This window comes from Octopus bimaculoides, chromosome 9, assembly GCF_046866305.1.
Source record: "Octopus bimaculoides isolate indiv1 chromosome 9, ASM4686630v1, whole genome shotgun sequence".
Classification (NCBI taxonomy): Eukaryota; Metazoa; Mollusca; class Cephalopoda; order Octopoda; family Octopodidae; genus Octopus; species Octopus bimaculoides.
The window spans coordinates 36,642,130-36,666,393 of NC_142936.1; the positions used below are offsets into that span (position 1 = coordinate 36,642,130).

At 34.6% G+C, this 24,264-nt stretch overlaps 2 protein-coding genes across 2 annotated transcripts in view; one reads left to right on the forward strand and one right to left on the reverse strand.

Annotated features, from left to right (window-relative positions):
- Nucleotides 1–376: 376 nt before the first annotated feature.
- On the reverse strand, nucleotides 377–20,020 carry LOC106874405 (uncharacterized). Its single transcript, XM_089357443.1, has 2 exons — nucleotides 19,923–20,020; nucleotides 377–5,410 (listed from the first exon to the last, which is right to left on the reverse strand). Exon 2 carries the CDS (start codon nucleotides 5,408–5,410, stop codon nucleotides 5,081–5,083), a length of 330 nt encoding a protein of 109 aa, XP_089213569.1. The 5' UTR covers nucleotides 19,923–20,020; the 3' UTR covers nucleotides 377–5,080.
- A 579-nt stretch (nucleotides 20,021–20,599) lies between these two features.
- Nucleotides 20,600–24,264, forward strand: part of LOC106874404 (sperm-associated antigen 7 homolog) — a 28,851-nt gene continuing 25,186 nt past the window's right edge. The window contains exons 1-2 of the mRNA XM_014922131.3: nucleotides 20,600–20,798; nucleotides 22,264–22,331. Of these exons, the coding sequence (XP_014777617.1) occupies nucleotides 20,720–20,798; nucleotides 22,264–22,331 (147 nt within the window). The 5' untranslated portion in view covers nucleotides 20,600–20,719. The remainder of the gene's footprint in view (nucleotides 20,799–22,263; nucleotides 22,332–24,264) is intronic.

The window sequence follows — 24,264 nt, forward strand, 5'->3', positions numbered from 1 at the left end:
GACTATCACAAAAACCATATTTTACAGCATACAAGTTGAATTTTTCAGACCAAAATTTACAGTCAAAAGCGGTATGTCAACTTATAAACAGAGACTTTTGGGAGACCTAAATTTCCATGTGAAATACAGAAGAATTTGGGAAGACAGTATTGATGTTTGAATGTTTACAGTACATGGCTTACTCCTTATGCTACATCAATGTAAGCCTGAAAATATGGTATTTCTTCCTACAACTTCCAGTTGTCTTTCGAATTATTTTGAGCTCTTAGTTGAACTTGCAACTTTCCCTGAACACTTTGTCATCCTCATCAACAAATAAATAGAAAGAAATAGAAATCACAATATAAATGAAAATTAAGAAAATAACAAAGACGTGTTTGTTGAATTTTTTTTTTTTTTTCATGATTTTAATTTCATTTTAAATTGAACAATAGGTAGATTGAGATCAGTAAAGAACATTTAACAAAAAAGTTCTATAAAGATTTGCAATAATAAAATGTAAATTGTTTAGTAAAAGTGAGAACCACAGTAGAACCATAGTTAAACCATTAAATGCATAATACAAGAGAATTGAACCATGAAGGAGGGTGGGTGCACTAGTAGTAGTCATAGAAGAGGGTGGGGAGATATCTTATTATGGTGGGGTGGGGATGGGTGGGTGACTGAATAATCTAATTAAATAAGTTAAATGTGGGCTGAATTTCTCTACTAACAACAGAGTAAATAGTTGTTGTTGTTGTTTTTGTTGTTGTCATTGTAATTTAACCCCGGGTCAACTAGTGATCAAAAAATATTTCATTTATGATCATCTCAGTTTTTTAGGGCTATATACAGTTACATTAGTTGATGTGTCCTTCCCTTTCCAAAGATAGTTAGAGTATGATCTGAGGGAGATCTGACTGTTAACTCTAGCAGGCCAAACACCCACATAGCATAGCAGTTCCCTCATTAGCTCAAAATGAGTAAATGAGTGATGCATGGAAGACAGCTTCTGCCTCTCAACAACAAACAAACATTTGGTCAATATCTGTTGCAGAATTGTTGCTGTATATCTGGATATCTCAATTCCAAAAACAAAGGTGGGAGATCCTGGATCAAAAGTAGGGAGGAACAAAAATACGTTGTTTTAGGGGGTTACTGTGGTGGGAGCTTGACAAATGAATAATTTAGATAATACAGCTTACAACTTTATAAAAGAAAACAAAACAATACATATAAATTATTTCTTTAAAAACATAACAACCGTGTAAAAGAACCAGGATAAAAACAAAACTGGTTTAAATTGACCAGAACCAGAACAAAAGGGTAACTGGTTCAAACTAACCGGAACCAGAATAAAAGGTAAACTGGTTCAAACCAACAAAAGTTTTGAGGATCTTCTTCACTAAAAAGAATTTGGGGGAATACATATTGGTACTATGTATGAGAAAGAAATGAATTTTCAGTAGGAGATAAAATGCTCTCCCAACTTTTGATTTTGGCTCAGCATCAATATCATTATCTTCTTTCATCATCATCATTATCATCATCATCATCATCATCACCACTACCATCATCATCATAATCGTCACCATCATCTTCATCGTCATTGTCATCATCATCATCAATATTATCATTTCATCAATCCATTCTTGCATTATTCACTAGAATATTATTGGTGTTGCCATCCGGTTTCACCAGTCCTCAGTCAAGTCGTCCAACCCATGCTAGCATGGAAAGCGGACGTTAAACGATGATGATGATGATGATGATGTATATAATGTGTGTGTGTGTGTGTGTGTGTGTGTGTGGATGGATGGATGAATGAATGGTGAGATGGATGGCTGGATGTACACTTGGGTGTATCGATGTATACATGTATGTGTGTATGTATTCATGTGTGCATGCATGTGTGTATATATGTGTACGTATATAGATATATATGTATATAAGTGTGCATGCATGTGTGTATATATTCGGACATGATTGCATATATGTATGTATGTATGTATGTATATAGGTATACATGTATGTGCATATGTATGTTTATGTAGATGTGTGTGTGTAAATGTGCATGTATTTATGTGGTTTCTGTCTCTACTTTTCATCCCATATTCTTCAAACTCCAAGACACTGATAATGATGCTGAAATCCCTTTTATTTCATCTTATAAATCAGTTTTCTCTCATTACTTGCATTAAGGTACCATTTCACACAAGCAGACAATCACCTAGTAAAGTGACAGATAATTCTTTGCCACGTTATACTTCTCAAAAATAGTTTTTGATAAAAATCGAAAGATTTGAAGGTGCGATATTGAAAGAACAGTCTCTTATAAGTATTAATCATATATTTAAATATTTAATACAATAGTGATAATAATGATTATTGTTATCATTCAATAGTCCAGTTTTAGTATGTTCTTTCACTGCATGACTGAGTGTAGCTCTGTGGGCTTTGGGTATGTGCAGTGCTTTTTTTGTTATGTTGAATACAACGTACCACATGTACAATATATGCAGTACCTAAGCAGTACTGTTTTCTGTACCTTGAGCATATATGTAAATTGTGGCATTATATTTATTATATATATCATATACTCATCTGCATCTCTTTTTCATCAATCCCCAAGGAACCTGTGATTATTGTCGTCGTCTTTGCTGTTATTATCATCATCATCAACATTGTTATTATTATTCTCGTTATTAATATCATTATTGTTGTTTTTATTATTATTACTCAGTAGACTCATTTTTATTACATATATTCACTGCACTATTAAGCACAGCTCTGTGTGCTTTGTTCATTTTGGTTTTTGGTTTTCTCGTCTCTGCTGTATACACAGTACCCCAAGTAATATAAATACAGTGGTTAGTACTTTGATTTTTCTATGTTATATATATGTATATATATACACACACTCATATAAATCTGAAATATTCTTGACAGTCTGATATAATAGATTTTGATATTAACTTGTTCTTATTTGTTTTGCTGTTGTTGATGAGACACTGTTTGCTCATTTAGTTATTTGCATATTATCAGAACAATATTATGCATATATAGAGTGGGATACCATTTTATACAGCTAAACCTTTTTAACTGTGGAATCAGCAGTGCTTAGTTTTCTGCAAGGCCACATGAAGCAGACAGAATAATGTGTCTTCCTAAAAAGGTAACACAATATTCATAGGGTTTAAATTCTTGTGTATGTTGTCAGTAATCCAACATGTGAACCTCACGACCATTGTGCCAGAATAGTGTGAGGACATATAGTGGTATTAACACATATGCACTAAGTGCAATATGCACTACATGCACAGAATGTGAACTATATGCACAGAATGTGTATTACATGCACAGAATGTACCTTACATACACAAACTGTGCACTACATGTATGATGTCTGCATAAAGTGCATTGTACTCACACGACGAAATATCTGCACTGTTTTCAATGTTTAATATTTTCCCATGTGCACTACATGCAATATATACACACTGTACAATATGCCAACTATATGCAATATACATATGTGTATTATGTGCAGTATTTGCACTATTTTTGCAATATTGTGTACAGTATGAACACAATGTACAAATTGTACAACATGTGCACAATATACGATATGTGTGCAATATGTTATATATATGAAAACTAGATGTCATCCATACCTAATGTACAATATGTGTGAACTATGTGCAGTGTGTACATATTGTGTAATACATACATAATGTGCATAATGTGAAACACCCACAATGTGTGATATGTGTACAATGTGCTATATGCAGTCAGTCATGATGCTTTAGTTTAAATCACAGGGACTGTTTGGGTAATCTTTAATCACTTATAAATCTCTGTCTTTATTCACTCTTTATTCCTGTCAGGAAACCTTTCTTTTAAGTTGAACCATTTTTGAAAGCCTCAGTTTTATTTTACATCTGACCATGGATCACGTAACTTGTCTATTTGCATGATGTTACCATAGGATTTTGGGAAAAAATACCATGATTAAAAATGGTCAAAGTAAACAACTACAGGAACATTGTTCTGAGAAGTTTTTGTTCTTTTTCCGTTTTTTTTTTCTTTTGTCTTAGGTTAAATCTTCCAACAAAGAGAATACATATGAAAGAAAAAAAACAAAAACAACTTGAATTTTTCCTTCTTGGTTTTCTCAAAAAAAGTGTCAACAAACCAAAAAGAATGAATATTCCTTCTAATTAAGATGTTTTGATAAAAAGAAAACTATCTTTATAGAAAGAATATAAATTAAATAATAAACTAATATGCATAGTCATACCATATCAATTTATAATTTAAAGGTTTCAAATTTTGGCACAAAGCCAGCAATTTTGAGTGGAGAGGATTAGTTGAAACAATTGACCCCAGTACTTCACTGGTACTTTTTTTTTTATTGACCCCCAAAAGAATGACAGGCAAAGTTGACTGTGGTAGGATTTGAACTCAGAATGTAAAGAGCTACGAAAAATGCCTGTCAAGAAGCATTTTGTCCACTGTTCTGACAATCCTGCCAGCTTGCTGCCTTAATATTAATTAATAATTTAATAAAAGGTAACATATTTTCCAACCCAACCAAAAGAAAATTTCTTCTCAAAAAAAAACAAAAGTTTTAATACAACATATCAGTTTATAATAAATCAGAGAAATAGATTGGCATGTTTAAAAAACACAGTTAAAGTATGTTTTTTTTTAAATACCCTATCAATTGATAATATAAAAAGAAAGTTTTATGTTGATCCATTTATCAAATATTCTTGTTAAACTGAGGAAATTTTAAAAAAGGAGAGAGAAAAACAATATAATCTATTTCCAATAGTCTTTGATAAACCAAAGACAGAAAGTAAGTCAAAATGTAAAAAAATTAACTTTGGCCAGTTTCCCCTGAAAGTATTTCAAGAGTGCAGCAAATAGAGAAATTTCTTCATAGAAATAGTGAGTAGTTAGATTAAAGAGGAAAACTGTCATGTTGAAATAAAGTTAATATAAGAAAATGGCTGTGAACGTGAATATCAATGCTCTTTAGAGTTGAAAGTGAAAGAAGAAGATAAAATAGTTTGACCTCAAGTGAATCTAAACATGCTTAATAAATTACACTCGCATCAAAAAACTGAACAAACTTATTCCCAACAACTGCCGTGTTATGTATGGTGTTAGCAGGAATGTCAATCATGTCTCCAGGTTGAAGAACAGCCTTCTGTCCATACATGAACACTTCATATTGCCCGGTAAGGATAGCATCCTTCTTGGAGTGACCATAGGTGTGGTCACAAAACACAGTGCCCGGTGGATATTCATAGGTCAAACAGTTGCAACCTTTCTTCTTCAACTTTTTCCTCAAGTTCACTTCATTCAGTTCTCCATCTGCATTGGGGTCCCACTTTTCAACGTTGATCTTCCCTTTAGCAGACATCTGTAAAGAGTAAACATTTCCTTTATGACTGTTCCTGACCAACAGAAATACTCTGAGAAAGATGGAGAATGGCATCTAAAATTATACATAAGATTAAATCAATTAAAATCTCTTAATTATTATAAATATTGTTATTATAAATATTGTTATTATATATATATAGTTTTAGGGAAAAGAACCAAGGTTCATGAACTCATCGATGAAAATCCACTGTCACATATAGAAAAATTAATAAGTAAAAGTACAAAAAATAAGTATAATATAATACAAAGTAAATATCATAAGATAAAGATAATATTATCTTTATCTAATGATATTTACTTTGTATTATATTATACTTATTTTTTGTGCTTTTACTTATTAATTTTTCTATATGTGACAGTGGATTTTCATCGATGATTTCATGAACCTTGGTTCTTTTCCCTAAAACTATATACATATATTAATATTTAATACTGTGAAACTTAATTTAATTTTAATTTTTAATAAATTGATTTTAATTGAGTTTTTACCTGTAATTTTGGATTTTTATCCCTAATATTATTATTACATATATATATATATGTGTGTGGAGGCAGAATGGCCCAGTGGTTAGGGCAGCAGACTCGCGGTCATAGGATCGTGGTTTTGATTCCCAGACCGGGCATTGTGAGTGTTTATTGAGCGAAAACACCTAAAGCTCCACGAGGCTCTGGCAGGAGATGGTGGCGAACCCTGCTGTACTCTTTCACCACAACTTTCTCTCACTCTTACTTCCTGTTTCTGTTGTGCCTGTAATTCAAAGGGCCAGCCTTGTCACACTATGTCACACTGAATCTCCCCAAGAACTACGTTAAGGGTAAACGTGTCTGTGGAGTGCTCAGCCACTTGCACGTTAATTTCATGAGCAGGCTGTTCCGTTGATGGGAGAGAGGGATATATATATATATATATATATATATATATATATATATATATATATAGTAGATAGATAGATAGATAGATAGATAGATAGAAAGACAGATAAATAGACAGACAGGCAGACACATATATAGATAGATAAACAGAGCGACAGACAGACAGATATTAAAAAGTGATCAGTCTGTATTCTTAAAACAAACTTGACAAGAACTTTCAACTTGTACCTTTTTTTTTCATTTAAAATAAAACATCTACATATATACAATTACTAGAAGAAATTCACAAATGTGCATCATGAAGAAACATTTTGGGTTATAATCTTATCTACATTCTATGCATGTATGTACATATATATATATGTATGTATGTATGTATGTATGTATGTACGTACGTACATATGTATGTCTCTACTTGTCTATCCATCTACCTGTTTGTCTGTCTTCATGTATTATATACTTACAAGGAAAAGGCTAACAATAACCTCATGTAATATTTACTCAGACAAAATTTAAAAAATCAATCAACAGCATCAGATGTGCTGCACTTTATCAATGGCAAGCTACTTATACAGTTTCAGAATATTTTATGGCACCAACATCAGCACTGTTAGTTTTCTCTAAGATGCTCGAAACTCCTGGTTGAATAAAGATCAATAATTGTTACACTTCCATTGAAATGTTGTGATTACAAAAGGTCTATTTTTATCTTTAGCTTTTATTACCATTCTAAGAATGTATGACGAACTTTTCACAGCATCATTCTTTCATGATTGAATATTATTAACAGTACACATAAGCTAATTCAATTTTACATTTTGAAATAACATCCCATTGAGACATTGATACAAACCAATATTGAAATGAATAAGTGTTTATAGTTTAACAAAATAGGTTTGTAGACAAGAAATTAAACACGAATATATTATTTTCATTTCTGCAAAAATAGTTTAGTTTCATAATAAATATATTTGTTGGCATAATATATTTTTATTAGAAATATTTATAAAGATTTCCTTAGAGAAGCATCCCTACTTTCTGTCTCTTTACACACACACACACAAACACACACACACACATGTATGTGTGTGTGTGAAAAGGTATATGTATACACATATTCATACATATATATATACATACATATATATACATATATACAAAAATAAGAGGAATGACCAGCAAAAGTGGACTCCTATATGCTAGAAATAGATGCCGAATCATCTACTAGACCACTGGTTTTAATTGATTAATATCAATTTCTACCCTCATTAATAAATTATATATACATATATATATATATATATGTATATATGTATATATATGTATATATGCCTCTGTGTGTGTACGCCGGTGTTAAAACAGGGGTAGCTGATGAAGAAGAATGTTCTCTATGTGGCTTGTGTGTTTTCTCGTCTACGTTTTGTTTGCAATGTCCTGTACCCACATATGCACCTATACATACAGGTGGATGTCGGTATGCACATACCTGTACGTATATATGCATATACTCATTTACTATTTGTTTTATATATATATATATATATATATATATATATATATATATATATATATATATATATATGTATGTATGTATGTATGTATGTATGTATGTATATACATATATGTCAGGTCGCTCTTCAGTGCTACTGGTAACATGTAATCCAGTACAACCTGTTGCATGGTCGGGTCGTCGGCGACTAAACTGGCAACCCCACCAGGCTTGCTTGGTGAGGAGGGTGTTGTTGAACACCCTACAGGACGAAAAATAAGACCTGTCAAAGGGCGGATGAACTCCTGAACAGTCAACGACCATCCAACAAAATGTCTGTAAATATGTATATATATATATATATGTATGGGTGTGTATATGTGTGTGAATGTCTGTAAATATGTATATATGAATAATTTTAATTTTATATATATACTATTTTTTATCTTTTATATTTTATTTATATATATATATTTTTTTATTTATTTATTTATTTTATTTATTTATTTTTTATTTTTATATATATATATATATATATATATTTTTTTTGATGAGCTGCTCCACATCGGTTACCGGAGTGATATTTGTTCACTTTACAGAGTGTCTGAGTGTCGGTTAGGTGTCTGGAATGGGACGGCTTACCTCATGGGCAGGTAGAAGCTCTTTAACATTGGTTGGTAATCTACATAGGAGAAGGAAATCTCCGAAATAAAACCTGAGGCCTTGGAAATTCCTGGTTTTGTCAATTCTCTTGTCACACCGGTGAAAGTCTTCTTGGGCTAATAAGTGGGGGTAGTGCAGTGCAAGCTACACATACTAAAAATTATTCATCTGCACAGGTACTTCCTGTACTCCAAATCTTAGTAAAATCATTCAATTGGTTGGTTGGCAGAAACCTAAAAATGCACCTGTAACTTATTTTAAAATGTCTGAAACAAATTCAGTAAATGGCAAAAAAGGCTTGGGAACATCAGGGGAACAGGTCTGGCCCGGCAGGTGTCCCAGTGTATCACAGGCTGGACTAGGTCGTCATTGTGCCACTGTGGTCAAACAGTCCTCAAGAAAAAGTAAAAATAAACATCGTTTGAATTTTGGCTGTTGGAATGTGCGCACACTTCTTGATGATAATTTCACGAAGAGGCCAGAAAGGCGTACTGCACTTATTGCATGTGAGCTAAAGAAATATTCCCTTGATATAGTTGCTCTCTCTGAAACTCGTCTCTCTGGTGAGGGTCAAGTAATGGAATCTGCTTATGGATATACTATCTTCTGGAAAGGCCTACCTAAGGGTCAGCGTAGAGAATCTGGTGTTGGGTTTGCTCTCAAGAATACATTAGTGTCCTCCATTGCAGAGCTTCCAAGTGGTATATCTGACCGGATCATGTCATGCCGTATCAAACTGACAAAAGGTAGGTTTCTTACCGTTGTCAGTATTTATGCACCAACAATGTCCCATTCTGAGGAAACTGTGGGACAGTTTTATGACAATCTAGCAAGATTATTGAGGAAAGTACCAATTTCTGACAAGCTGGTCATTTTGGGAGATTTCAATGCAAGAGTTGGAAGGGACTATGTTTCATGGCCTGTTTTAGGTCGACATGGGATTGGAAAATGCAATAGAAATGGAGTAGCTCTTTTGACGTTTTGTACTGAGAATGATCTGGTTGTCACCAACACTCTGTTTAAGCAGAAAAATAAATATAAAGCCACCTGGATGCACCCAAGATCTAAGCACTGGCATCTCATAGATTATATTTTGATTAGGAAATGTGATATGAAAGACGTTTCTAGCGTTCGGGTCATGAGAGGGGCAGAGAGCTGGATTGACCATCATCTACTGCGTGGCAAAATAGATTTTTCGATAAAACCTAAAAACCGACAGTCTGGTCCTAAGATACCCAAAAAGTTAAACGTTGCAAACTTTAAATTATCAAGCAACTTGCAAAGATTCCACGACGCTATAGAAAGTATTAATCTTGACCCAAACAATTTATGGGAAGATTTCAAAACAAAAGTATTTCAGGCTGCAAGTTCGTCAGTGGGATTTAAATCTCATAAATCCAGAGATTGGTTCTCAGATAGATCAGCAGAAATTCATGATCTACTTTTAGAAAAACAAAACTTAGGCAATACACTGCTCTCTCAGTCATTGAATCCCAACTCAAATGAAACTTACAGAAAGCTGAAAAGGAGGGTGCAAACTGCTCTAAGGAAAATTAAACAGGAATGGTGGAATGATAGGGCAAAAGGGGCACAAGAAGCAGCTGATAGAAATGATGCCAGTTGTTTGTATTCTTATGTTAGGGAGGTATATGGTCCAAAATCTTCTTCAGTAGCTCCAGTGAGAACAGAAGATGGATGTTTTCTTCTGACTGACACCGCTTCTATTCATAAGCGTTGGGTAGAACATTTCTCTGCACTTTTGAATAGACCATCATCCGTTAATATGAGGACGATAGAAAAAATTGAACACCTTCCAGTTATAGAAGAGATGGCATCTGAACCAACTCTAAATGACATTTATTTAGCTATGAATAAGCTGAATAACAACAAGTCTCCAGGATCTGATGGAATCTGTGCAGAAGTCTTGAAATATGGGGGTGACAAAATGATGGAACTCTTAAATATTTTAATTTGTCACTGTTGGAGAAGTGAGAAAGTGCCTCAAGACTGGATTGATGCCATTCTTGTCTCCTTATATAAATCGGGGCCAAAGGATCTGTGTGGTAATTTTCGTGGGATTTCCCTTTTGTCTGTGGTTGGAAAGGTGCTCGCCCGCATTTTGTTAGAACGTTTAAATACCTTTATAGTTCCAAGTATGGTGTCTGAGTCTCAGTGTGGTTTTCGTTCCTCCAGGGGCACAGCTGATTGTATCTTTACTGTCAGACAATTACAGGAGAAGTGCATTGAACAGAATCTTGCTCTGTACCATTGCTTTGTTGATTTGAGCAAAGCATTCGATACTGTTAATCGAAGTGCTCTGTGGCTAATTCTGGGGAAAATTGGTTGCCCAGAAAAGTTTATAAACATGGTCAAGGCTTTGCATCAGGATATGAGAGCTAGGGTTAATTTTGGTGGTAGGCTTTCTGAATCTTTTGCTGTGGAAAATGGAGTAAAGCAGGGAGACCTTGATGCACCCACCCTCTTTGCAATATACTTTGCCGTTGTGGTGTCACATTCCTTTCAAAACTCTGAGAAGGGTATCTACATAAAATATCGAACAACGGGGAATGTTTTTAATTTGACCCGACTGAAGTTTAAAACGAAGGTTTTTACTTCACTTATTAGGGAACTTTTGTATGCTGACGATTGCGATCTGGTTAGTCATTCTGAATCGGGTCTGCAATCCCTTGTATCTGCATTTGATGCAGCTTGTGATGATTTTGGCCTGACCATCAATCTGAAAAAAACAGTTGTGATGTATCAACCTGCGTATGGTGCTGTTTGTAACCTCCCTAAAATTTTTGTTAAGGGAAAGTTACTTGAGGTTGTCAATTCATTTGTCTACCTGGGAAGCTCTGTTCAAGATGATGGAAATCTTGATACGGAAATACACCTGCGAATTCAAAGGGCAGCAAAAGCATTTGGTGGCTTGGAGTCACGCGTCTGGCGCCAGCGACATATAAATAACAATACAAAGCTGGCTCTTTACAAATCATTTGTCTTAACATCCCTATTGTATTCCTGTGAAACTTGGACCTGTTATGAAAGGCATTTTAAAATGTTAGAAAAATTCCACCAAAAATGCCTTCGTCATATTTTAAGAATTAAATGGAATTCTTTTACTCCAAACACAGATATCCTTGCATCTGCAGGCATCCCCTCAATTAAAGCCATGATTTTGAGGAACCAATTGAGATGGTGTGGCCATATTGTTCGAATGGCAGATGAACGCATGCCGAAACAGCTGTTTTATGGTGAGCTTGCAGAGGGGAAACGTTATCGGCATAAACCTAAAAAAAGGTTTAAGGATGGCATAAGGACTGCTATGAAGTCAATTGGAATGGCTCCAAAAGATATAGAAGTCCTCGCTTCAGATCGAGTTGGATGGCGAACAAGGGTGTGGAGTGGAGTGAAAGCATTTGAAGAGGCCAGGATGATGCAAGCAGGGCTCAAGAGACATTTAAGGAAAAAGGTGAAGACTGAGAAGGTGAATGACAAGGACCTTTTTGTGTGCACAGTCTGTGACAGACCATGTCTGTCCTTGGCTGGCCTCAAATCTCACCTGCGAACCCATGGAAAACAAACCTCACCCAGCTATTCTGATTATATGTCTGTGCACACGTTTGAATGTGGTGTGTGCCAGAGGGTTTGCAAATCCAATGGGGGTCTTAAAAGACATGTTAGGATCCACAATGAGCAGAACTTACTTGCAGGTATTGGTAGTGCAAATCAGAGGTGCAATCTGTGTGGGTGTTTTTTCAAAACACTGTCTGGTTTAAAAAGCCACATCAGACGCCATGAAAGGGCTAAGGTGTAGGTGCAGGAGGTGGTCAAACTCTGTTTAAGGAGTAGACAACCACCATATATATATATATATATATATATATATATATATATATATGTGTGTATGTGTGTGTGTGTGTGATAGTATATCTGTATGGGGTTCTGATGATTATGGCTGCATTACAAATCAGGCTGAAGAGAAATAGACAGTCGGTAAGATTGTTAAATTTTGAAACCGGTCCCTGTTTAATAATAATTTTTTCGGTGATTTTAAATGTCTTGCCCGCTTACGTTTTGGTATCACGCTATATTTCATGTTGAGAACAATTTAGGTCTTATTAGACACAAGATGTGATCTATTTCTAGCACATTGAATGTCCACGTTAGTGGTGAACGTCATATATAAAAATATATTTATATATGTAGATATGTATGTATGTATGTATGTATGTATGTGTATATATATATATATATTTATATATATATTTATATACATACATATATCAACACATGCACACACATATTCACACATAAAAAATTATATTATATATAGATACATACATACCTATATACATGCATACAAACACATATATATGTATAAACACACACACACACATATATTATCTTTTATCTTTTACTTGTTTCTGTCATTAGAGTGAGACCATGCTAGTGCACCCCTTGAAGAATTTTAGTTGAACGAATATACTCCAGTACTTCTTTTTAAGCCTGGTAATTATTCTATTGGTCTCTTTTGCTGAACTTTCAAGTTATGTGGGCGTAAACACACCAACACCATTTGTCAAGCGATGGTGTGGAGACAAACAGACAGAAAGACACACAGACATATATATATATATATATATATATATATATATATATATATATACAATTCAAGTATAGGATAAAATCTTTATAAGAATTTATCGAGTAGTTAGCGTGAAAAAACCTCATAAGGGAAAGTTCCATCATTTATTCCCTATAAATATATTTATTTATATAAGAGCATTACTATACATAGATGCCTCATGCTAAGAGGGATTCTAAAGTCAAACTACCATAATAAACACATTTTTACCGAACGCGAGGGAATGCAACTCTCAAAGCTAGTCCCGTAAAAACAGACTAAACGGTAAATCATGATTTCGTAATTACGAAATTACAAAATCATGATTTACCGTTTAGTCTGTTTTTAGAGAGCCAGGCTTGAGAGTTGCATTCCCTCGCGTTCGGTAAAAATGTGTTTATTATGGTAGTTTGACTTTAGAGTCCCTCTTAGCGTGAGGCATTTATGTATAGTAATGCCCTTATATAAATATATATATATATATATATATATATATATATATATGTATGTATGTATGTATGTATGTATGTATGTATGTATGTATGTATGTATGTATATAAGAAATTCTTTTAGTTTCCGTCTACCAAATCCACTCACAAGACTTTGGTCGACACAAGGCTATAGTAGAAGACACTTGCATAAGGTGCCATGTAGTGGGACTGAACCTCAGAACCATATGGTTAGGAAACAAGCATCTTACCACATGACCAGATATAGTCAATGTATGTGTTCTGCTTGTTCACTGGTAGGCTGTAGTTTAGTGTGGTGGGGATGACTCTCTCAAAGTGTTGGGAATTAAAATACCTGAAAGTCATAGCAGGGCAAGACAACTCACCCCAAATCCTATTCAGAAGCAATGGTCAGAGATTAAATAAAGGTGGGGAGGGTGAATGTAATTTATGGTGAACGAGGGCAGAGGGTTGGTAAGTGATAAATATGAGTTAGGGAGATGGTTGGAGAAAGTAGGTCAGTGCAGGAAAGTAATGAGAAGTAGAATAATTCTTTTTACTATAGAGACAAGGTCTGAAATTTTCAGGGAGGGGACTAGTCGATTACATCGACCCTAATGTTTCACTGGTACTTAATTTATCAACTTCAAAAGGATGAAAGGCAATGTCAACCTCAGCAGAATTTGAACTTAGAATGTAGCAATGGGTGAAATACAGCTAAGCATTTTGTCAAGCATGCTAACGATTTTGCCAGCTCACTGCTCCATTGAGGAGTAGAATAATGAGAGTGCAGTAGACAAAAGATGGATGATTAAAAGGAAGATGACAGGTAGGCTGCAGGAGTGTGTAGGGAGAGTGAGGGATATTTGATGATTGAGATGAGTCAACAGGAAGTGCTTCAGGGGAGAAGAAGAGAAATAATTGATAACTTAGATGAGAGATCAATGTAAAATGCAAGCAGAGAGGGACAATACCAAGAATAAAAGATGGATGTCAAATGAAATGATTCCAAGTTGTGGAAGAGCTAACTGGTAGTACAGAATAGAATGATGAAACATGTAGTTTGGCTCTCATTTAAGTACAACAGAATACTATAGTAGTTAGGCTAGTGATGACAGGACCAGTGACAGTGATAGAGGGATGATGGGAAAGGCATGATGAGAAAAGTAGGGTTAGGGGCCCAACTATGCTTCCAGAACCTCAGTTGCACTAAGGTAAGTGGTCCTCTTGAGCACTGCATATTGCCAGTCACCTTAGTCTTTTGTCATCTATTCCAAGAGGCTGAAAATTATGAGATAGTCTTTCACTATTCATCCCATATCTTCCTGAGTAGATTATATTCTATGCAGCAATAAGAAATTGCCATCAGTGTTCATAGACACATTGTAATATTTAACTTGAATGGGACTTATTCAATATAACAACAATAATTGTTTCTAATAACGCAATATTTTGAGAAGTAGTGAATTACATTGACACTCAAAATTATCAGGTACTTTATTTTATCAACCTTGGAGGGATGAAAGGCAGAGTGGATCTCAGTGACATTTGAACTCAGAATGTATGAAGCTGGAACAAAGATAGCAAGGTATTTTATCTGATTTTCTAATGATTCTTTTCTAATTACAATAATTCTTTCTAATTTTGACATAAGGCCATAAATTTTGAGGAGAGGAGGAAGGGGGAAAGTCTATTCCATCGCTTTCAGTACTTGACTGATAATTTATTTTACTGACCATGAAAGAATGAAAAGTAAAGTCAATCTCAGCAGGGTTTGAATTCAGAGCATAAAAAGCTGGAATAAATGCTACTAATTATTTTGTCTGATGTGCTAATAATTTTGCCAGCTCACCATCCTCTCCCTAATTATAATAATAATAATAATCCTTTCTACTATAGACACAAGGCCCGAAATTTGATGGGAGAGGTATAGTCAAGTACATTGACCCCAAGTGTTTCACTGATACTTACTTTATCAACCCCAAAAGGATGAAAGGCAAAGTCGACCTCAATGGAACTTAAACTCTGAATGTAAAGATGAACGAAATGCCACTAAGCATTTCCTATTGTTTTCTGTCATGTATGTTTGTTTGTCCGTGGACAAGATATCTCAAGAACTGTTGGATGGATTCGGATGAAACTTTTAGGGACATCTGGCCTTGTGACTGGCACAAACTGATTAGATTTTGGGATCGATCTGGTACCAGACAAGGATTCTGGATTATTTTTCCCTTTTTTTTTACTTAATTTATAAGAGCAGTCAGGTTCATTTTTAGTATTCTCATTTGTGAGAACAGTCAAGTTTATTTCAGATATTCTCATTTTAAAAATTATCTCTCGCTAATCATTGAGAGGATGTTGGTGTAGCCTTGGTGGAGGTTTGCGCTCTCTGAGTGCTCGTTATTATTATTATTATTATTATTATTATTGTTGTTGTTGTTGTTGATTCTGTGGCTCACTGCCTAAATAATGATAATAATAATGATTTCAAATTTTGGCACAAGGCCAGCAAGTTCCGGATAAGGGGTAAGTCAATTACATAAAACCTAGTGCTCAACTGGTGCTTATTTTATCAACCCTGAAAAGATAAAAGCAAAGTCAACATTGGTGGAATTTGAACTCAGAGCATAAAGGCAGACAAAAGCATTTTGCCCGGCGTGCTAACGATTCTGCCAGCTCACCACCTTAATAATAATAATAACAATAACAATAGTAATAATCCTTTCTTCTATAGGCACAAGGCCTGACATTTGGTGGGGAGGGAAAATAGTTGATCACATTGACCTCAGTATTTGATTGGTACTTAATTTATCGACCCTGAAAAAATGAAAGGCAAAGTCAACCTCAGCAGAATTTGAACCCAGAACATAGCAGCAGACGAAATACAGCTAAGCATTTCACCTACCATACTAACAATTCTGCCAGCTCACCGCCTTAACAACAACAACAACAACAACAAAGATAAGGAAAAAATAGGAAAACACCAAGACTCAGTAAGGGAAATACAAAGACTGTGGAGGGTTTCTGTTGTTGGTGCCATTGGTACCATTACCAACAGACTTGGTGGGTTCCTTCTTGAGATGAGAGTAGCTACAAGAATTTCATTAATACAGAAATTTGTTCTATGAGGAACAGAAACAGAAATTAGTTGTGACTTGATATCAAGGACACTGATTCCAAAAGTAATACATTTGTGCATACCATTAGATAATAATACTAAAACATTATTATTATTATTATTATTATTATTATTATTATTATTATTGAGTGAGAGCGCAGCACGTGCCATCAAAGTGACACTGGGGTACAAATATACGAAGCCCAATATAACCATCATAACTCCTTGTCTGATAAGGGTACACCAGCACAGCATCACAACTGTATGTGCACGACATGGTGATTTCATATCAAAATCAACAGTGCATGACGTTGCAGGTGGGACCCAGTTAGAATTTTCTTCAGGTTGAGTAACCCATCCAGCTCAAAAGGTCCCTGAATAAAGGTTGTTTAAGGATGTTGAACGAAACACCCATGTTTCCAGTGGTGAATTATTCAAACCCCAAAGAATTCCTCTCAACACATGGCTGTGATGCTCCCCCACTACTTCAGAGATGCACATATCGTCAGCTACTAAGGGGACATGCTGAACTGGTTAAGGTCAAACAACTGACAAGGAAATCTGTGGTATTGAGCAAAATATTTGCTATAATCCATCTTTTATACCAAAACAAAGCATGTACTTGATAACACTTCCAATCAGTTAAGATCAGAAGCTATGAAAGACAGTGCCGGGTATTGTATCTGGGCATTCATCATCATCATCATCATCATTATTTAAGTGGTGAGCTAGCAGAATCATTAACACGCCATACAAAATGCTTAGCAAATTTCTTCCATGCTTACAAATTCCTCCGAGGTCGACTTTGTCTTTCATCCCTTCGGAATCGGTAAATTAAGTACCAGCTGTGCCAAAATTTGAAATCATCATCAACGTCGTCGTCATCATCATCATCATTATGTGTTGGATTGTTTACAACCCTGAAATCTAGCCGTTCAGTAAAAGAAACCAATAGCCTTATTATTGTTATTTTTAAATACCAAACTTAAAATAAATATAAGTATTTCAAGGTAGGGCCCCAGCATGGCCACAGTCCAATGATGAAACAAGTAAAAGATAAAAGGTATTTTAAACATCCATATTACGCCCAGGTGTTCTACCCTTGAAACGATGTTTACAATGTCAGTATAGGCCTATACTGGTTTCAAGTTTTGGCACAAGGTTAGTAGTTTTGGGGTGGAGACAAGTCGATTAAATCGACCCCCAGTGCTCAGCGAGGTGGTACTTATTTTATCAAATTTGAACTCAGAACGTAGAGATAGAGGAATTGTCGCTAAGCGTCTTGCACAAATTTTGGTACAAGACCAGCAAGTTCGAGGGAAAGGGAAAGTCGATTACATCAACCCCAGTGCTCAACTCGTACCTATTTTATCGACCACGAAAGCATGAAAGACAATGTCGATCTCGGTGGAATTTGAGCTCTGAACGTAGAGACAGGCGGCATGCCGCAAAGCATTTTGCCCGATGTGCTAACGATTCTAGCAGCTCGCCGCCTTTATGTCAATATATCCAGGTATTCTATGAAATGATATTTAAATTGTTAATTATGTTGAGAATAGGATTAATAAAAAAAACAAAGCAAGTTCATTCTTGCGTCACAAGAAAAGAGGACACTACATTTTTTTTTTGCCCTTAATGCCGGGTTCCTCATGGTACAGCTGAAAGATACCTCCACAAATATGCCCGCCCGCGCATTTAATGAAACTCAAAGAGACGCGCACATACACACATACAAATATACATTCATTCATACAAGAGTATTAATAACAACAAGAATAAATTATTACTATCAATATGATGATAATATTGAAGAAATTAATGATACAGGGGAATACATTAGAACTGGAATCTAGTAATACCAAAGCCAACTCAAAGGTGCACTGATGTACGTCAATCACTGCCAGTATATATGTGTGTGTGTATGTATGTTTGTACGTATATATCTATGTGTGTATACACACAGACATACGCACACATACACACATTCATTCAGCTTACGACGTTTCGCATTACGTCTTTCTCAACTTGATTTCTTTTAAGAAATACAAATAATATTCTCTTTGTTTTTTCGTGTTACATCATTTTACGGGTTAAGTCGCGTGTCTTAGAATGAATTACCGACTTAAGGTATGCCTATATATATATATATATATATATATATATATATATATATATATATATATATAATATATAAATATATGCATATATCCATACATATATGTACATACCTACATCCGTATGTATACATACATGCATATATGGGTACAAAGCATAAAAAAAACGTTAAACACAATGAGAAATGAAAACAAAAACGTAAACATAGAAAATTAACTTTTTTTCGAACAACGAAAAAAAAAACCAAACAAACAGAGAAACGGGACATGCAACATAAAGAGTATACCCCTTTGTCAGTTGTCCCTGTTCCATCTACTCCGCGTTCGAAGGCAAGGACAATACTCGACTTTGTTGAAACAGTACTTCCCGCAAAGCAAATTAAATAAAATTTGGGATTTTTTGCGGAGGGTGAAAGTGTTAACAAGAACAGGACAGTGAGAACAAGACAGTATATATGATATATATGTGTGTATATATATATATATATATATATATATATATATATATATATATATATATATATATATATGGTATTATTAGGTGCTGTAATCTGTAGTTCATACTGATTATAAAAATAAAAGTCAATAATATCACAGATCACCATAAAACACCTGGAAAATTCGAAATACATAAATTATCAATAATCTAACGACATAATTTTATTCCTTTTTTTTTTTAATTGATCACCAATATCAATTTCAATAATGTTTCGTATATTTCCCCAGGCGACAGTTTTTAAAATAAATAAATAAATAAAATGTTTTACATTTGTATTTCTCTTGTTGCCTTTATTGAAAGCAAACAATTTAATTATATTAAAATATACTTCTTGTGGGCGTTCAATGCTAAATAACATTCGAAACCAATTGATACTTCATATAACTGCAGAGCTTGATCAAAGGATTATTATACATTTCACACCCAATACATACAAATTAATATCAATCAGTAAGAGGGCCGAGAGGATACCAGGGTTGTATTTAAAGCATAAAGTTGTTCTAAGCCGATCGTGAGCATGAATAAATCAATTCCATTTTAGTATTTGTATCCAAAGGAAATGATATTCAGAACAAAAGCTACTTTGATGAAAACTAAAATAAAAAGAAAGATTATATTAAACAAGTGTTGCGAACGAACAAATAATTCACCACTCACCTTGGAGATTATAAGGTAAGGGACTGTCTACTTTCACTTTGTGCAGACGACGAGAGTAAACCCAGTTAAATGCAGGAGGAACTCCGCAGGGGGAGAATGACGACAAAGAGTGACAACAAGGGAGGCAATCATTTTCTTACTCTATTTTCATAGATGAAATTTAGTACTTTCTTAGCTTGTTGCTAACGTTCTTACTTTTATATTTTACATATTTCAGTCTTTGGACTGCGGTCATGCTAAGGCACCACCTTGAAGGGTTTAGTCGAACAAATCGCCCCCAGTACTTATTTTCAATTTAAGTATCGTACTTATTGGATCGGCCTCTTTTTACTAAGTTACGGAGACGTAAACAAACCAGCACTAGTAGTCAATCGGTAGTGGAGTAAAGACACAAACACGCGCGCGCATACATACATACATACGTGTGTGACGGTTTTCTTTCATTTTCAGTTTACCAGATACACCCACAAGGCTTTGGTCATCCCGGGGCTATAGTAGACTGTACTGGAACCATATAGTTGGGAAGCAATTAGAAATGTTTATCTAGAAATTAAATTTTATTATTTATTTGATTGGAATGAAATAATCGGGATAAAAATAGAGGTTAGATGATAAACTCCAGCTCCGGAGAGATACGCTTGTAAGGGGGATAACTCTGAAATACGCTGAAATACGGTGCAGTCGGACATGCTTTTCTTTGTTGACCGCTAAATCTTCCAAGGAGCTTCCATTTCTAAATAACCTCACATCACTTGCTACATATTTTGTTTCTTTTTTTTTTAAAAAGACTACTTAAAATGGATTTGTTAGGTTCAATACTTGGTTCCATGGAACCACCGCCATCTATAGGAGATGAAGCTAAAAAAAGAGTTAAAGGTTAGTATCAGTTTAAGAGGTTAATTGAAATTACTGTTTATAATTGTATAACCACACATTGTTAGGAAAATTTGCACGAATTCATCTAATGTATTCTATATAATATAATATAATATATATATATATATATAAGCTAACTATAGTTAGATCATTGGCATTTATAATGCTAATTTGTCTCCCACTTTTTCCTTCCCAGACAAAATAAATTTGTATAGTATAGTGTTGATGTATATATGCTGGCGTGTTTACTGTATACTTATGTGTATAATTATATAGTACATTTATCTAGTGTTTGGGTGTGTAATTATAATGAATAGTAATATGTATATTTATATAAAACATGCATAGTATATGTGTGTGAATGTACATATATCTATCAAAACACTGTAAACGCTTCACCTATATTCAAGTTTTGATAAAATATGGAGTCAATAACTTCGATTATGTAATATTTCACGCACATATGCATATATATATATCTACACACGCACAAAACGTATTTGGAGATTCAATAGTTGAAACATGGGATCGTTTTAAATGCTTTCCAACCACTAGACTTTTCTCAGTACCCACCATCATGTAAAAATACATCTGTGCCGAAAATAATTTGTATGGTTTGGAAAGCAATTATAAAAATCCGAACATATCGGATATATATATTATATATATATACACACATATACGCACGCTCACACACGCTTGCAAACTGCCTGTTTTTGTTTTTAATCCTCTTGTCTGAAGACTATGTACATTCGTACTGAATTTAAATATACAAATACGTATGCTTTAATCAATAATAACTTCATCAGCATTATTAAACTGGTAGGCAGTGCTTTAGCAATCTACGTCCTTAGCTTTACTTTTTTTTTCATTTCCCTGTTGTGACTAGAATTTCGCTGTCTTATCAGACAAAAAAAAAGAAAAGTAAATGATTTCAACTGTGTTTTTTTAATTCCAAAAATTCTCTTTCGATACTTGGTAAGGTATTGTTGTTGTTAGTGGTGAACTTCTCAACCTGGCTTTTCGAAATTCTGGTTTCTTTAATAATCCAGCTATTGGAGTGACATACTTATTTTTAGTTGTAGGTATATACTTATTGATTGTTTTTTCTTTATTATTATTATACGGTATTGCAGGGAGATTTTTTTTTAAAGTCCATCGCGTTTCAGTTAAAAACTCACGTGTCAATGTTGACACTTGTCGTAGGTTTGCCGTCACAGCCCTGTCCGAGCCGACTTTTGATCACAGGTATTCCAGTCATGATCACCCCGACACACACACATGCATGGTTTTCCTCAATAATTAAATTTCCTATGAATATAGCCTCAAAAGATATGTATCTTATGCAGTAAGCTGTGATTGGTGTGGATTTGCTATCAGAAGACAAAGATAATATGAAAAGAAAGCGTTTTGAAATATGTAGGAATTCTTCAAATGACTGATTCTAATGTTTATTTTCCTACAGAACAAAATGCTTTGCTGAAGAAAAAGCAGGAAGACGAAAAGAACAGGTTAGAACAATTTCGGGCTCAGGTGAGAGTTAAAACGTTTCTAAAATCTTTGTTTACCACCCACCCTCATCTTTCCTTCCTGTTTTCATAAATGAGAACAACCATCATTAATGATGTATGTCCTCAAAATACTGAACATGTATATAATATATACTGATTATCTGTCTCCATCGTTTCCCTCTTATGTTTTCCAAAGTAAAGTAACTGTTTTTGAACTGGCTTCACATCACTTTGAATTATTTGATTCTAATTTCTCATTGGCCTACTTATAATCAAATTCTCTTGCACAATAAAGCAGTGGTGTACTTGTATGTATGCATGCACACATACATACAACAATATGCACAGGCATGGTTGTTGGGAAGTTAGCTTCTCAACAACTTGGTTTCAGTCTCACCGCATGCTAACTTGAGCAAGTGTTTTCTACTGTAGCTTTGGGGTCAACCAAAACCATGTGAGTGGATTTGATAAAAGAATCTCTCTCTATCTATCATATATATATATATATATACTAGCAGAGATACCCGGCGTTGCCCGTGTTACATGCAATTGAAAAATGAGACTTTTCTGTTATATTTTCTGTAAGGAACTGGAATACATATGATTCAAATTTCATCAAAATTGCACATGAGGGTTCTTTCCCTCTTTACACACCCTAAAAAAATTCTAATCATGAGACATGTATCCCATACTATTGATCTTTATGCGCATATTCCAAAATTTCAGTCTTCTGGAACCTGTAAAAAAGATTTTGCTCCTGCAAAATGGAGCTCATGGAGCTCTAAAATGTGGGAATGAAGGCCCCTATGTCAACCAGAGAAGTTGAATTGTTGGGAATGTTTTTACTTGGGTCTTATAGTATGCCCCTATATATGTGAGAGTATAGTCTCACTTTAATAGTTTCAGTATGAAATTGAAAATATTAAAGTGAAAATATTTGAAATTACAGTAGCGACATGTTATTGTTTCACTTTTGACAGGTAATACTGAAATAGTGGAATAGTTTCAGTGTTAGAGTGAAAGTATCTGACATTACAGTAGAGTGATGTTATTGTTTCATTTTTGACACATAATACTGAAATAGTGGAGGAGATAAGATATTGCTGTGGGCTCGAACTATGCAGGAAGTTAAAAACTTTTTTGGCCTAAGACACTACATGGACCTTAAAAGAATTTTGCTCCTGAAAAATGGAGCTCATGGAGCTGAAAATTGTGGGAGTTAAGGCCCCTATTGGTGATGGGTGTATTAATGTCAACCAGAGAAGTTTAATTGTTGGGAATCTTTTTAACTTGTGTGTAATATGTATTGTTTGAATTTCTTTAAAATAGGAAATATATGTATGTTCACTGGGTTTGTAAAAGAGAGCAAAGCTACAGGAAAGCCAAAGACGAATGATCACGATAATCAGTCAGCTACCGTAGCCTAGTCGTTATTACTCCCCAATGTAGGATTCCTCACCATACAGGTGACAGGTACAGCTTTAAGATGCATTATGGATCTATAGCAATTGGAAGGGCATGACTCAATAGAAACAACAATGTGTGACATTTGGAGTAAAGGGAAATGAAAGTGTCGCCTCTGGAGTTTGCAAATGACCACTCTACCGATAGGTAACTGGGCAGAAAATATTTACAATCAATAAATGTCTTAGAACAACCAGTCACTCATCTGGGAAGGCCTTGAAATCAATGTTACCAACTGGGGACTATATGTGTCACAGTGGTAATAAAAAGACTCAAAGGAGGTCTGCAACGAAATAATTTTACTCATCACTTTGCAAGTGAATCAGTGGAGGCAAAGATGAGTTTCATTTACTTGACAATTTATGCACCACATTGCAGAAATCACAATGTAAGTATATCTGAAAGGGTAGTCTTACACTGTTGTACCGTTAAATTACAAATAATGCTCATCTGTTATGTTCGGGTGACCCTATAGCTACCAATGGTACAAC